Below are 16,580 nucleotides of genomic sequence, written 5' to 3'. Positions count from 1 at the left end.
TACTATATTAATAGGCTTGTCAATTTTGGATAGAAATTTAATGTCATTGCATTACTAAGACCTATTCACACCAGGTTTTACCAAAAAAAATCACCAAAATATGTTTTCCAGAAAAACATCTAAGACAACCTTTACTTAATATATATTATACTCAATATAATATATAAAAGAACTAGAAAGAGTATCTAAATGTGACCAAAATATTTTTATATTTTATAAAATATTGTAATTTTTCAATATATTTTCTCAAAACAATAACGCATTTGCATTTGATCTTGTTATAGGGATGTTTAGAAATGTTTATCTAGAAACCAGAACATAAATACTGATTAGTTTTGAAGAAATTTTGACGTGAATGACACATAATGCGTGACATGTTTGCCGCCAATGCACAATATTCGCTTTAATCGCGTCTTCCACGCAAGTTGCATGCCGCGTTCTCGTGCAAGCCAATCAGCAAAGAGCTTTTTGACACATCCAGTTGAATCAGACAATAGAAGAGAGTATTATTGTAGCTGTCTGTTATTATATAAGTCTGGAGCATAGAAAACAATTCAAATCAGTTGTAGTGGTAGTTGTATTTTATTAGCATGGCTACAGAGATGCTGCTATCAATAATAAAAATAATAGTAATGTTGGTGTATATATACAGTAGTAAAATGTAACACACACATTAATACAGGATCCTAACGTTATTCATCCTCTGGATGGTGCTGCTGCTGCAAACGTCGGCGTTTGGCTCTCCATTGTATTTGGGACTTTTTGACAACAGGTACAAAACAGCGATTGTAGTTATCTCCACCATGGTTGATTGTGCCGTTTTTTTTTTGTGCGAGTGACATGAAAAACATCCCACGAGTAATCTAGATTGAGTGACGCGATGCGCATATTTGCTTTGCGTCTGGTGTGAATACACCATTAGTGTGCTTTAATTTTTATAGAGAGTTACTGTAAATGACCTTTAATTAGTTGTGAGTCTTAAAATAACAAATAATTTAATACATTTCAGACGGAATTTGAACTATTGCATCTCCATGTTTTCTCATAAAAACATTCTTAAAACAAGATTTACTTAATGCAGTACTGTTTTCAGAGAATATCTCTCCAAGATTCCCACTACGCACCAAAGCAAGAGGTGGAAAAGGCCCATTAAAAATGTTAATTGGGTTCTCCAGCAACATTTGCATCAGATGACATGCGAACAGCAGTATAAACCACAGAATCAGCAGCCAGAGCAAACACGGTTCAGTCTTCATACCCCGCTGCTCTGAAATCACCATCATTTCACTTTCATTATAGGTCTGCAATGGCGCAATAACTCAACATTAAAAATTACCACCATTAACTCGAGCACTGAGGGACTGTATAGTCTGCAAATGTGCAAAGAGTCTAACGGCGGTTTTTCCAGGACAAAAACCAACTCGGAGACACGCACGCATGAACCTATTACCACATGCGCCCGGTGTTAGTGTCTAAGCCGTCGCTATTGATTCGCTGCCGAGCACCTTGTCTGCCATAATGAGGACAGGGAGAGTGCAAGGACCCTCCACGTCCCTCAGGACAAAGAGCCCACTCCAATCTGGACTCTGTATCCAAACGCGCTCTCTCTGACAGCGCCGACTGCATCTCAAGGACCCCAACCTTATTAGATTCTCTCAGTATGCCAATAGCATTTTCGAAAAAGATCACAGAAAGGCAGGAATATGCACATGTTTTCTGTTCTCGTCTTTTATTTTTATGTTTGACCAGTAAGCTTTGCTGCAAACATCTGACTTCACTTCGCCGGTGGTGCAAATAAGAGCAAAAGAGTCGGCATGCATGCACGGAAACATTCACGCCACGCATGGCCGAGCGTGTGCCAAAAATATTTGCGAGTACTTCTCTCACCCCACTTATTTCTGCCCCTACATCCACTCCGCTGCCACTTGAATGATCCTCTCTTCTGCTGTGTTAAATAAAACATGGGGCTTTTTTCTTTATTATTAAAGTGAGGCCCTTTCTTCATGGACATGGGGGTTGAGCTGGGGATTGCAGAAGGGCTAGGGAGGAGTGAGAGATGATAATTAAACATGCTCGTGAAACCTACCCAACGCCGCCGCCGACCAGTTTCATTTACATGTCTCTTAGGTTCACTGTAATGAAGACTTTAGGCAATCATCATTATTTATTGCAGTACATCTGACTGCCTGCAAAGGATAATATTCTGTGGCTTCTACAGTGACTTAACCCTTTATCCTCACCCCAAGCTCTGAACCGCCGTGTGTGGTCACAGATCTGTCACATTTCATTTGTCAACTCAGTGAACGCAGTGTTCAAATGTCTTTCTGCTACTGCAGCACTGCAAAAATCATTTTCTTACTCTGAATTTTTGTCTTGTTTTATGGTAGAAATATGTTAGTGTTCTTAAAGGGGTCATATGATGCTTTTTTAAAGATCATTATTTTGTGTATTTGGTGTAACAGAATATGTTGACATGCTTTAATGTTCAAAAAACACTTTATTTTTCAAATACTGTACATTATTGTAGGTTCTCTATGCCCCGCCTCTCTCAAACGCGTCGTTTTCTACAAAGTCCCTCCTTCTGACAAGCGCAGTCTGCTCTGATTGGCAAACTGACCCAGTGCATTGTGATTGGCCGAGCACCGCAAGCACTCGTAAGAAATTTTTCCATAATGTTTCATTTCCATAATCACAAGCTTCATCTTTCAAAATAAATGTAAAGACAGTTAATAATGTCCTTAGTTTTACCATCAGTTCAAGCCTGAAAGGGGAACAGAGTCATGTGACAGACACAGTGATGAAGCTCCTATGTGTTTGTGGTAAAAATGCCTCAGTGAAGAATGAAGACAGCTGACTCCACTGTGTGACCCTGTCTCTCTCTCTCTCTCTCTCTCTCACACACACACACACACACGACCGCAAAACTCTGCATTTGAACAGTCAATAGCAAATACTTTAATAACAAATCATACTTACAGTAGCTGATTCAGAAGCGCCAGATTGTTGTAGCAAAGTCAGAATGACCTCCTCTCCTAGATTCACGAAACGGTCGTCCATAAAATGTGTTGCTGTTCTGTTGTAAGTAATCTTGAAGCTTCCTAAATGCATCTACTTTTGGAAGGCCAAATAAAGTGCTTTTGCTTTCTCCTAGATACACACAGCGTCTCCCTGACATGACTGCTTCAACACTAACTGCACTTACTGAAACCACGCCTTCTCTCTTTGTGTGAACATTTGGGCGGCATTACACAAATATTCCCACATAGTGACGTAGAGATGTGGGGGTGTGTTAGAACGAGCTGTTTTAGGGGGCGTGGCAGAGTCTTAACTTTGATAAAGAATGTATCTTTGGATTTGAGGCTTTAGTCTTTCCAACGTTACAGATATTCTTAATGCACCAAGAGCCTGTAACAGTCCAAAGAGAAAGGAAAAATTTAAATCATATGACCACTTTAAACCAATAAATATTTGCTTTAGAAGCAAAATGACATTGGATATGAAGTCTTAAATTTATCAAAATGTAGTTTTTTGCCTTAAACAACACAAAATATCTGCCAAAAGGTTAAGAAACCTAATCTTGTTTTCCATTTGAATTACCACCAGTGGCAGGAATTTCTTGTTGTTTTGGCAATAATCTCTGTTAATTTGATACCAATTTCATTTTGCTTCTTAAGTACTGTAAATACTTGACTTAACCCTTATTCTGTGCTGAAAATCCTTTACTTAATTTGGTGTTCCTGGTCAAAAATTGCTTGTAAAACTCTCATTATTTGATATTATGACCAAATCTTGGATTCAATCTTTTTGTCAACTAGTTTGCTTTCAGTTGGCACAGGTTTTGTGTTTCTTTTGGAACTGATTTATAGCAGGCCTCATTGATTTTAGCTCATGCACCTCAGTTTTTAAGTGGAAAACACATTATTTGTGGATAATTTTGGTAATGTTCACCCAAAAACTGAGAAAATTTAGAAGGAACTTTCTGTAGGCCTTTTAATCTTTTTTGTCAACTTGTTTTCTTTCAAATAGCGCAGGTTTTATATTTCTTTTTGGAACTGATCGATCATAAGCTATTATCAAAACTGAGTTTTTGCTTGAAGCAATAAAACATATCTGCCAATAGGTTAAGAAAAATAATCGTGTTTACTATTTGAATTACATTTATTAAAGAACGAGTCATTTTGCTTCTTGAGTAAATGCATCTTAATTTAACCCTTTTTCTGTGCTGTAAAGACTTTATCTAATTTGCTGTTTCCTGTTAAATTACTTGTAAATTTCTCATTATGTGATATTATCACTAAATCCTTGATTCAGTTTTTTTTTTTATCAGCTCGTTTTCTTTCAATTAGCACAGGTTTTGTGTTTCTTTTTGGAACCGATTGATCATAAGTCTCATTGATCTGAGCTTATGCACCTCAGTTATTTAGGGGAAAAAAGCATTATTTGTGGATAATTTTGGCAATGTTCACTTAAAAACTTGTAGGCCAATTTTGACCAGGAAAACCATAAGTGTAACAAGGCAGGGAAAAAATCTTTAAAAGAGTATAAAAATTATATATATATATAAAAAAGCCAGTATGAGCAAAGTCAGTATGTTTTAGTCCAATCTGACAACATTAACTAGCACTTTTGGGGAAAAGAAAACCCTCTCAAGCTGAACTGAACGAAACACAACATGAGGGTTAATAATGTTTAGACATTTGTACTGGAAAAAATGACAAAAATACAGAGTAAGAAAATATTTTTTGCAGCGAGGCACCTGAAGCAGCTCTTTAAAATGCTAAAAGTGTGCTCGTCAGCGACAGGCGTCTGGATATACGCCACTCTTCTCCATCATTTGATGAATTAGCGCTGTCACAATCACTAGAAAATGTACACAAACATCTCTTTTTAATGAAATTCAACTGCACTAGGCAAATAGTGCTCCAAATAGTGTTTTGTGAATTTATAACAAGTCTCATGTGCAATTTAAACACTCATGGCTCAATGCTAATCCAGCACGCTTAGCATTTGTTTCTGCTGGATTGCATTCAGTTCTTTAATACGACGCAGGGTTTTGCAATGAAATAACACAATGCAATCAAATTGTGTTTCTTTGGAGAAAAAGTTTACATGACCACAACATTTTTTTTACACAAATATAGTTTGACGTTTATAGTGTTGTTTAACATTAAATGAGTAAAGTAAATGGATTTTAATAGCCGCATTTGCATAGAAAGGAGGCATATTCACTGAAATAAGTAATGATCATACAATAATGATTAAACACTCATGACACAACTATTCATGAATAATAAGAGCTTAGCACTGAATTAACATGCTCAGTTGATGCAAACGTTTGCCTCGTGTTTATTTTATACGAATTTTGCACAATCACTAGAAAATGTACACAAATAATCTGTTTTTGATATAATTCAATTGCACTAAGCAATAGTGAAATTATAACAAGCTTCATGTGCAATGTAAATACTAGAAAGTAAAATGCTTTTTCAGTGCATTTAGTAGATGGATTATGGCTGGTTCTTGGAGTTTTGCACTGAATTAGCTAAATGCTAAAATGGTGCAAATGTATTTCTTTATAGTAAATTAACAAATCATAAAAAAAAGGTACACAAATATAGTTTTTCATCTTTTGTCCCCAAGCAATCACAATGTTACGTGAGTAAAGTAGATTTTGCATTCTATAAGCCACATTTGCATAGAAAGCAGGCATGTTTTTGCTGAAAAGAATAATGACTCTATTTAACAGCTCAATGCTATTCATGAAAAAGAAGATCATAACACTGAAATGCAAATGCTCACCTTATTGCGTTTTTACTTTTTTACATGATCACTATAAAATGCATAAACAAAGTACAATTTGCAAATAAAGTGCATTCTATGAGATTCCTTTGCATGGAGTTATAAATTAGAATTTTGCTTATTCATGAATAAGAGCTTAATGCTGAATTAGCATGCTGAATCGGCACATCATTACACTTATTTTTTACATGATCACTAGAAAATGCATCTTTCAAATAAAAGCACACCATTAAATGTGGCAGGTAAATAGCACAGATTTTTGTGAATTAAGGTGCAATCTAAAATCCATTGCTTTAAAAAATCTTGCTTTCCAAAGTGATCACAACATTAAATGAGTAAAGTATTTATTTTTTTTGTGAACAAAGTGCAATCTATAAGCGGCCAGTCTTTGCTTATATACTTTAGACAAAAAAATTCACATGATTTTTATGATGTTTTTTGTGCAAATTCAAGCATCTAACTGCATTGATTGACAGGTCCACTAGGTGGCGCTCACAGTTTCATTGTAGCTTTAAAGAACTACTTAAATACAATAAAGACAAGAAGAGAAATGTTGAAACAACAAAAATGGATAAATGCAAGAAGATCTCAGGTTTGAACGTGGTCAGAATGTGTGTAAATAGCGCTTTTGTAAATAAAACATTCTATACGCCTCATTTGCATATAAAGGAGTGCTGAAAAGTATAATGGCTTAAATCAAATGCTATTCCAGCACATTTAGCATCTGGTTGAGCTGGACTGCGGGCAGTTTGTAAAAAAAAAAAAAAAGGGTTTTGCTAAATGGTTTTGTATCTGTGAGGAAAATGTTTACAAATCCTCTATGGCTTGATTGCCTTAGCGACACATTTTAAAAAGTCCAGATCGCCAAAAAAAGCACCATCTGTCAGCGCTGTTTCCAACAGGTGTAATAAGCAATCTCAGGCTCGAAGCCCACTGCAATCAAATCAGCCCACCCCGGCAATGCGATTAAGTCAACGGCTCCTTTCCACTAGATGCGCAGGCCAGGTCTGATGGACTTCAAGCCGGCAACAACAAAGACAAACAGATCCAGAAACGACACAGAGCCACAGAATCTGAGCAGGGCCAAGTTTGGAGAGCTGCACATGGAAAAAGATAGGAGCCAGTTTTGAAAGACGGGGCATCTGTTTCGGCTGGCAGAGGATTGATTTCATTGCGCTTTCCCTGCCAGCCAACCATCTTGGTCCTGCAATGGGGGAGACAAACGAACACAAACCATCGCATTGACCCTCTTGCACCACCGTGTACCGCATTAACGTGCAGAATTGGTTATGATCTACTGAACAAGCCGTTCACCTGCTCCCAGCTGCCTGCCAACACATGATCTCCGCTTTTCTGATGAAGTTTGTTTTCAACAGGTGATTTTGGAAAGTTGCATGCTTTGGTGATGCTTGGGAGCTAAAATAATTTATATTTCAAGATCATATCTGCATTTTAAGGTTGCAAATGTGGATTAGCAATGAAGTAGTAGGGAATTTTTTTATGCTTTTTATTTTATAATGTTCCCATAAAAGTAAAGAGAAGCCAATTCATTATGGGTGGTCTAAAAATACATGGAGTTAAAAAAAAAAAAAAAAAAACATTTATGCATTTGGCAGATGTTTTAATCCAAAAGCAATTTGGAGTTTATTCAAAGACACGCATACTTTAAGGACAAATTGCATGCTTTAATGATGCTTGGGAGCGTAAATAAGTTTTATTCCAAGAAAATATATGTAATTTAAGGTTGCAAATGTGGATTGGGAATGAAAGTAGCAGTGAAATTTACTATCCAAAAAAGTTAATATTTTTAAAGAGAAGCAAACTGATTATAGGTGATCTACAAATATTTTATAAGGTTAGTGGTAAATACATACATACATACATACATACATATACGTATACACATACATAAAACATGTTTGCATTTGCCAGATGCTTTTATCTAAAGCTATTTGGAGTTTTTCAAAGACAATCTGTGTGCCTTGTGATGCTTGGGAGCTTAAATAACTGATATTTAAAGAAAACATCTGAAAGTTAAGGAGGAAAATGTGGACTGGTGATAAAAGTAGTAGCAAAACTTTATGTGTGATGTGTTAATATATATATATATATATATATATATAATATATATATATATATATATATATATATATATACATATATATATATATTAAAAAAAAAATTAACAGAAGCCAATTCATCATGGGAGATCTAAAAATATTTATATGTTCAGCGGTCAAAAAAAATCCATTTATGCATTTGGCAGATGCTTTTATATAAAGCAATTTGAAGTTGCTTCAAAGACAAACTGCATGCTTTAATGATGCTTGGGAACGTAAACAACTTTTAGTCCAAGAAAAGTCTGTACCTTACGGTTGCAAATGTGGATTAGGAATACAAGTCGCAGTGAAATTTTAAGTGTGATGTTAAAAATATATTTTTTATATAAAGATTTAGAAATAAACATACACACACACAGATATTTATGCATTTGGCAGATATTTTATCTAAAGCAATTTGGAGTTTTTTTAAAGAGTTGAATGCTTTGTTGATGCTGTAACTTAAGGTTGCAAATGTGGATTAGCAATAAAAGTAAAAGCCTTTAATGATGTGAAATACGTTATAGCAAATGCACTCAGGCTGTTGTCAAACTAGTTGATTTTTGCATCCAAAACTTGTTCCAATTTGTGAATACATCAGTATCAATACTATCAGCAGCTGTTTACATTTCTAACCAGTTAACGATTCAACAGAGATGTGTCATTAATATTTGTCCCTGGTTTTCTGCACTAAACTTAACATGCACACAGTGACATTTCTACAGTACTGTATCTGCATCCCCCAAAAAAAATGCAAAGGCAACAAGAAATGTTTCATACCACAACAGGCAAATTACACATCATTAATACTTGCTTCAGTTAGTCCAAAACAACTATACAAACCGGGCTCTGATGTCAAACAGACTTGAGTCTGGAGCAAAAGTTCTCGTGTGAAAATGCCCTTAGATACCCTGCAGGGACTTATTGTGTTGCAGTGTGATTAGTATTCACAGTGAAAACAAAATGTTGAATCAAAATATGCCCTGCAAGACAAACAGAACAAATGCAACCCCCCCCCCCCCATTTAAAGCAATTAGTCTTAAAAAGACAATTAAAGAGATACCGATTCATGGCTCGTTTTGGAATAATAACAGATGCAGAAGAACTCTCATTTTTTATATTTTGTTAACTTTCTGACTCTTCTAGGTCAGTCAAGGCCATATCATTTTAATTCGATTACATAAAGGACGTTAAGCAGCCTCTGTAGTTTCAGGGCATCTGTGTTGGGTCAAGGGGAAACGGTGATGCAAGTTGCACTAAAGTGTAGGTCACGTGACCTGCTCACGTGTACAAAACCAGGGCAGAGAACCAGAAATCTTCCAGCTACTGGTGTGCTGCCCACAATCCCACTGCGGCATTGTCAAATAAGTCCCAGTAATGTTGAGGAAAGAATGAGCTAAACACGTTTTGAGAACAGGAACCCCTCTGCCTTTGATGTAGAGACTAATGAGTCTTTTGCATTCTTGAGTTATTTGCATAAAAATACCATGTTTTGCACCGAGGTACAGGGATGGTATCAGACATAGTACTTCAGCATAATTGATAAACTCCATAAAAGAACCAATTTAAGTTACTCAAATAAGCTTTCAATTGAGCAGTTCTTAAAGGGACCATCTAAAGAACCCTTTTCAATGGAAAGATTTCATGAATGATAAAAGTTCTTTATGAAACCATCAATGGCTATAAAGAACTTTTATTTTTAAGAAAGTACACTCAAGATTCTATTTTGGAATCTGTGGTTCCATGAAGAACTTTAAACATCCATGGAATCTTTCCATTCCAAAAAAAGGTTCTTTATAGAAGAAAAGGGTTCTTTAGATTATTAAAATGTTCTTCACATTAAGAAAAAAAATTATCTTTTTGGGTACCAAAAATGATTTTTATATGGCATCGCTGTAAAATAAATAAATAAATAAATAAAAATAAAAAAAACATTTGGGACCTTTATTTAAGAGCATACCAGAATATTTATTTAAAAAATCGTAGTATTAGTACCATTTCCAAAAAACTATAAGTCATAGTAATTTTTATATATATTATTGACAGGTAAATGGAAATACTTGAAGATTATTGAGGAAAACTTATATAAGAATTACTTTCAAACAGTTTCCACTCAAATTTTGCTAGTAAATTTTAAAAAACAGCAAGTAACACATTGAATTAAACATAAATTTCAGATGTTTCCTGAAATAGTATTTTCTTGTTAGACGTACTCCAATAACCTTAATTTAAAAATTTAAAACCTCAAGAAAAAAATACTGTGTTGGCTATCTTTTTAATTATATAAAAATTGCAAACCTGCAGAGTCTAATTCTGTCACAGTGATATCTGTCAGGTAACAGGATGTGTGATATTAAAAAACAAAGTGTTTCAGTATTTTTTAAAGAGAAGCCAATTCTTATGGGTGCTCTAAAAATAAGTTATGAGGTTGGAGGTATAAAAATATATATTCATGCATTTGGCAGATGCTTTTTTTGGCAGACCCTTTGGATTTTATTCAAAAGACAAGTACGTTTTTTACGAGTGACCAGCTGAAGAAGTTACTCAAGTAAAAATATATTTTAGTTAGTCAGATTCTGCACTTCGAACTTGGATGGATGGATGGATGGATGGAAAAAGAAAAAAATAATCAATGCTGAAAAGGCCAGCAACTGTGAGCGAGTGTAAATTATGTGGTCAGTACATATCAAATTATCAGACGCCTGAATCAATTTCCCTTGTGCAGAACTGCTGAATTGTGAGAAAAAAACATAATGAGTTTCAGACAGATTTTCCCCTGAGCAAACATCATCAGCACTGTTGAGTCTGAGGGAGAACAAACTCTCAGGGTGTCTATTTTACCCCTCCCACCATCCAAAACACACGCTGACATGAAAATTAAAACATGCTCTTCACTCACACAATGTCACATGTCCTTCCACATACCTATTTTGCGAGCTTTGCGATGTTAAAGGATCAAATCGACCAAAAGGGAAAATTCTGTCATTATATACTCACCTGTAGTCTGAGAGTTTTTCTAAGGAACACAGAAGGAGAACTCTGCATGCACAAAACAGCTGAATGAAGATTCTTCCAAATAAATAACAACAGAATTTTCATGTTTGCATGGGCTGTTCCTTTAATCTCACATTGATCTGTGCATAAATAGCATTGTCGTCAAATAATGAAAATCTATTCTGATTAACAGATGATTTATGCAAGCTCTAATAGGTGGCTTGCATGCACTGAAGTGCATTTTTGTACACGCAAGGGGCACAAGAGACATTTTACACATGGAGTTCTCTATCAGAAATTTTGGCACCTGCATGGAGAAAAAACTCCCCCCACAGGGCAAGAATGATTAAATTTGTGTTCATCGTGGTAAAGGGCTCAAAAAGTGGAATCAAACATCATTTCAAAGCAAGTATTCATCCATTCACAGCACACCGAGAGCTATTATTCCCTCCCTGTGATGCCCCATGCATTCTCTGACAGATCAATAATGCAACAATAGAACTCCAAACCCATACAAATCACCCAGCGGTGTCTGGTTTTCTTCATCTTTCTGATATTAACCATTTCACCAAGTATGACTGTCTCAGAACGATCAAAAAGATGAGAGCTCGGAGTAGATGTCAAACGCAAATCACACAGCACTTTTTCAACAGTTAGTGTCAAAACCGCAGCAACGCAACACTTGTTTCTGCTATGAGATAATCATCAGGTTCATATACCACCATTTACTGAGAAAAATCACAAGCCAAGTAATTGCATGTAGATAATCAGCATGAATGATATTCACAAAGAATCAGGTGGAAATGAATATCGGGCCATCTGCTGGACCTATAAAGAATAGCCACAAACAACAACAATACATGTTTTTTTTTTTGTTTTTTTTTACATTAAAATTACAAAATTATATGTCTAAATATCATTATCAATTACAATGAATCTTCAAATAATATCTACTAATATAATAACTATTAATTTGGCTATATCAATATAACCACAACAGCATTAATAAATAATCAGAATAAATCATTATTAATATTTAGTTATTATTATTGTTTGCATATTGCACATCAGCCACTTAAAAGCAAAAATAACCATTATCGGTTTCTGAATATCGGTTGTGCTAATAATGCTACCTGTTGGTTCTAAAGAATATCCACCAATTACACCACTGTCTGTTCAACATTAATTAATTAATTAGAAAACTATAAATATATACTTTAAATGTCAATTAATATTTGCTAACATAATTACCATGACTGTGTCAATATAATATACAGCAACAACAACAGCAAGAACCAAAACAGCAATACTAAAATATTTGTGATGAGTCACTAGTCTCATGGCTATTTAGTTATTATTCTATGCATATTAGATATCAGACATTTAAAAATAAAACTAACATTATCGGTTTCTGAATACCGAGTCAACCGATAAATGCCACCTGCTGGTTCTCTAAAGAAACGCCACCAACAACACCGTCTTTTCAACAATAAAATTATAAAACTATAAATATACATTTAAAATGACAATTAATATTAATGTATGCTAATAAAAAGACCATGACTATGACAATATAATATAACAAAAACAGCAATAACTCCACAATGAGTCACCAGTCTAATGGTTATTTAATAAGAATATATGCATGCTGCATATCAGAAATGAAAAAATTAAAAATAACCATTATCCGATTATGCATATTGGGGTCTACTGATAAATGCCACCTGCTGGATCTCTAAAATATAGCACGCACCCAACAATGGCATTAAACCCTTACCATATAATATTATAATTAGATACATCAAAATATAATAATATAGAAACAAACAAAAACAAAAAAACATTTTATAATTATATATGCACATGTGTATGATACATTCTATGTAGCTACTTTTGTAAAAAAATAAAATAAAAAAAAATCAAGTAATTTAATGCATATTACTAGTGTAAAATAATTAGTATTTGATAATATATATAATTATGTTAATCAGCTGTTTTGCATATTGGTTATTATCGAACACCTAAAAAAAAAAAAAAAAAAAAACATCGATGTCGGTCATAAAAACAAAAACAAAAAAACAATATTTGGTGTCAAAATCTGTAAAGGCATCCACTGACTTTTTACACACAGAGATAGAGTCGAGGAAAGCCGTCTTTTTCCCCCAAGTGTTGATATCATAGACTGTATAAAAACAGGTTGATATGCAGAACTCGTGTGTTGTGGAGCGCACTTGTCTCTATGATTTGATAACACACGCATACACACACACACATGATTCATTGGCAGGTAGACCCCCGGAGCCGCATTAGTATTCCACTCCAGGTCCCAGCAAAGAATGAGGCAAGGAACGAGTGAAGAACATGTTCTCTACTGAAGAATTCTTGAAGAATTGCAACTTACCTTTCCACAGCAACGCCAAGAGCAAAGCGAGCGCGTGTCGCAACATTGCGCAGCTCATGTTTTGAGTTGATTGTTTGTTATTTCTCTGTCAGTTCTTGCAGCAACAGTCCGTTTCTATCTTCTATGAACGGGAACACGCATAAACCGCAGTTGTCCGTCCGTGTGTCCTATTTCACGAAACGTCCGCAGTCTACAAATCTTCCAAGTGTGTCAGGAGTGCCACAAGACGGGTCGATTTTCCCAAGTGACCCTTCGCAAGGAGACCAAACACAATCTGTTGGCGTTTGGAGTGCCAGAGAATGTATAAATAAATCCTTGCGCGGGAAAAAAAATAAATATATATATTGTGTATACCTCCTCAGTTTTTTTCCTTCAATTCAAGGGCATCCACAGAAAAAGAGAAAAGCGACAGCTGAGGTGGTTTAGTGGGATGTTGTGTGCTCAGTGAATCAGAATCACTGTGCATCGCATCAGAGCGGAGCACGAAAGAAGCGTCTGATTGACAGCTCAAGGAGAACCTCCTCCACCAATCAGCGAGCGTCGAGGAAGTGGGCCAGGCACCAAGAAGGAGATTCGACCAATCGTGAGCACGGAGGGGCGGAGACTCCAAGAGCGCTATGATAATATAAGGTGATTTATAGCACGCTCAGTGCACTGCAGTACTGGAGGAAAGGTGTTTGCGTGGACATGCACATTAGTGCTTTATGTTCTCTACTGGGAGAGGTGATTTGCGTGGGGAAACTTAGCAGAGAAGTGTTTAGAAATAACACACTTGATTTATTGGGTCATTTCTAAAGTGAGGAGCATTTTTGTGCACCCATCTGACTTAATAGCCTAAATAAAATATTAAACTCGCAAATTTTGAAGATGAAAACCATATTAGTTACACATGCATTTCACTGCTTTTGCCATGTCCCCAACTTCTAAAATAAAAAGTAGGCTAATTTATTCAGAAATATTCCTAGTAATGCTTCAAATAAAATACTGTTCCGATTAAAAATAAAATGAAATGGGTCATCAAAATCACTCTCCATTCCATTAATTAACAAAAGCCAGTTGCTTCATGACATCATTCATCCTCCAGGAAGTGACATCATATTGGAAGGAAAACACCACTAATTGGATTTGAATAATTCTGTGATGGTTTGTTGTATCTGTTCATTTGTTGATCCAGTCAGTCCGTCAAAGAACATTGACAAAACATTTATTTATACTTATTCAAAAAGCATAACAGACCCACATTTAACTAACAAAAACAGTTACCTCATGACATCATCCTCCAGGAACAAGTGACATCATTTTGGAGGGAAAACACCACCAGCAACACTAAAGATTTAAATAATTCTTTGATGTTTTGCTGTATTAGTTTGTTTGTTAGTCCAGTCAGTCTGTCACAATGCAATCACTATTTTTTATGCATATTCATTTTTAAAAATTACAGAGTAGCAGCCTATATAATCACCCACCTGATTACAGGTGCTGAACTTGATAATGTTATGTTTTTATAATATTATATGGAAACCATGGTGACTTTGGTTGTGGTTTTGACACTGACTCGTGCCGTTGATGGTAATTTGGTGGGAATATTCACACCGTTCTCTCACAAGGTCAGTGGCTCTGGAGAATTGTGCTCTAACAGGGTGTTGACTGTCATCTGTAGATTGATGGCTGCCCTGACTGAAGGGATGTCGCAACAGCATTTGAATATCAATATATGAACTCCGTATGATACTGAGCTGGAACTGAGCCTTTAAAAACGATAGTTCACTCAAAAAATGTTTTCAAAAAGTCATTATTTACTCAATCAACCTCTAATAGGAGTATTGCGGGCGACTTGGCCAACTCACTCAAGAGTTATGTCTGTGTGGGCTCTAATTTGACCTCTAATGCAGATGTAACTGGTTTATGAGTGTAAAGTGCTTTGAGGTTTACTAAGCATAAAAATGTTTTGAAGTACACTCATTTGGCATCTGTCTGTGAAATCAATTGTGAAACCGTTAAGAGATCTTACGAACCTTGCCTTGACTTTGAATAATTTTTGTCCTGATTTGTTGCATTTATCAACACATTAATGGCTCAGAGTTTCATTTAATATGCATGCTAGTGTTAAATGACAGCCAGGCTAACAGAGAACATTCTCTCTGATGTTATGAACAAACATTCTTCCAGTAACATTATTAGAATGTTCGTTCAAAGTTATCCAGTCTTTAATAAACGTTAGTTTAGATTTTTCTGAAACATTTTAGTTGGATATTTCGTCTAACATTTTTTAAATGTAACTACTTGTTTTAGAACATTCAGAGAACATTCAAAAGTAGCATTCCCCTAATGCAAAATAATAAAATGGAATGTTTCATTACCATTAACACACGCATCAACATAAAACAAAAACAAAAAACAACAACAAAAAAAAAACATTTAGAACTTTCAGAGAACATTCTGAAATAACATTTTCATAACATTCTCCAAATTTTTGCTAGTTGTGAGATTGAAAATTATACTGAGTTTCACATTGTGTTCATGCAGCAGATCAAGTTCTCATTCATTTCTAATTGATTTGAATCAACTTGTCTTCTGTTTTACTGTGTATTTGAACGAGTTTGTGCTTTCTGTTTGTTTTTGACGCTCAGAGAAAGATTTCACCAGGGCAGACTTGGTATAATTTCCATTTCAAGATTGCCATCTGAACGCCGTTGTCCCTCATCCATTCAGAATTCTTTGTGACAGCCCGAGACCTTTTCAAACGCAATCACGTTTTTCGATAAGTCTCAAGATTTTTCAGCAGCCCTACTCTTATAGTCTCTGCAACCTGCTTTGGTTTATCATTGTCATTTTTCTGTTCAAATTCGCTCACACCCACACGACTCCTTCAAGAGCAGCAGCATCACAACAGCAGCTGCACACACTTGTGATATTGCTCCGGCTCAGACTGCTCATATATCTGGAGAAAGCTGTCCACTAGCAGTGGCAGCTGCTTGGCTGGCACATTCAGATCTGGGATAATGCAACCTGGATGCTGTTTGGTTTCTGATTTTGTATTTGTATTTTTTGCTGTGACATTAAAGACTTAATAAAGACCTCCAAAAACAAGAGAATTTTAGTTTTTGCAATGTGTTGCTTACAAAAAAAAAAAAAAAAAGTCACCTCCTTTTTTTGAATAATGAAGTTTGACACTTCAGCGAAACCATGTACCTGCAATGCTTAGCATCTACTGAAGTAGTTTTCTGGCCTATTTGAAAACAATGACTGCTTACAAAAATAATTTCCCAGTAATTTCATACAGTGAC

The 16,580-nt window shown here is 35.4% G+C and overlaps 1 protein-coding gene across 1 annotated transcript in view; it reads right to left on the bottom strand.

Moving 5' to 3' along the window:
* LOC109078012 (igLON family member 5-like) overlaps nucleotides 1-13,767 on the bottom strand; it is a 173,499-nt gene extending 159,732 nt beyond the window's left edge. Inside the window, exon 1 of the mRNA XM_042741753.1 lies at nucleotides 13,294-13,767. Coding sequence (XP_042597687.1) covers nucleotides 13,294-13,351 — 58 coding nt within the window. The 5' untranslated portion in view covers nucleotides 13,352-13,767. The remainder of the gene's footprint in view (nucleotides 1-13,293) is intronic.
* Between the last annotated feature and the right edge of the window lie 2,813 nt (nucleotides 13,768-16,580).

This window comes from Cyprinus carpio, chromosome B16 (genome assembly GCF_018340385.1).
Source record: "Cyprinus carpio isolate SPL01 chromosome B16, ASM1834038v1, whole genome shotgun sequence".
Classification (NCBI taxonomy): domain Eukaryota; kingdom Metazoa; phylum Chordata; class Actinopteri; order Cypriniformes; family Cyprinidae; genus Cyprinus; species Cyprinus carpio.
Note: the sequence above shows the minus strand (reverse complement) of the source record. Positions and strands in the feature narration are given on the sequence as shown.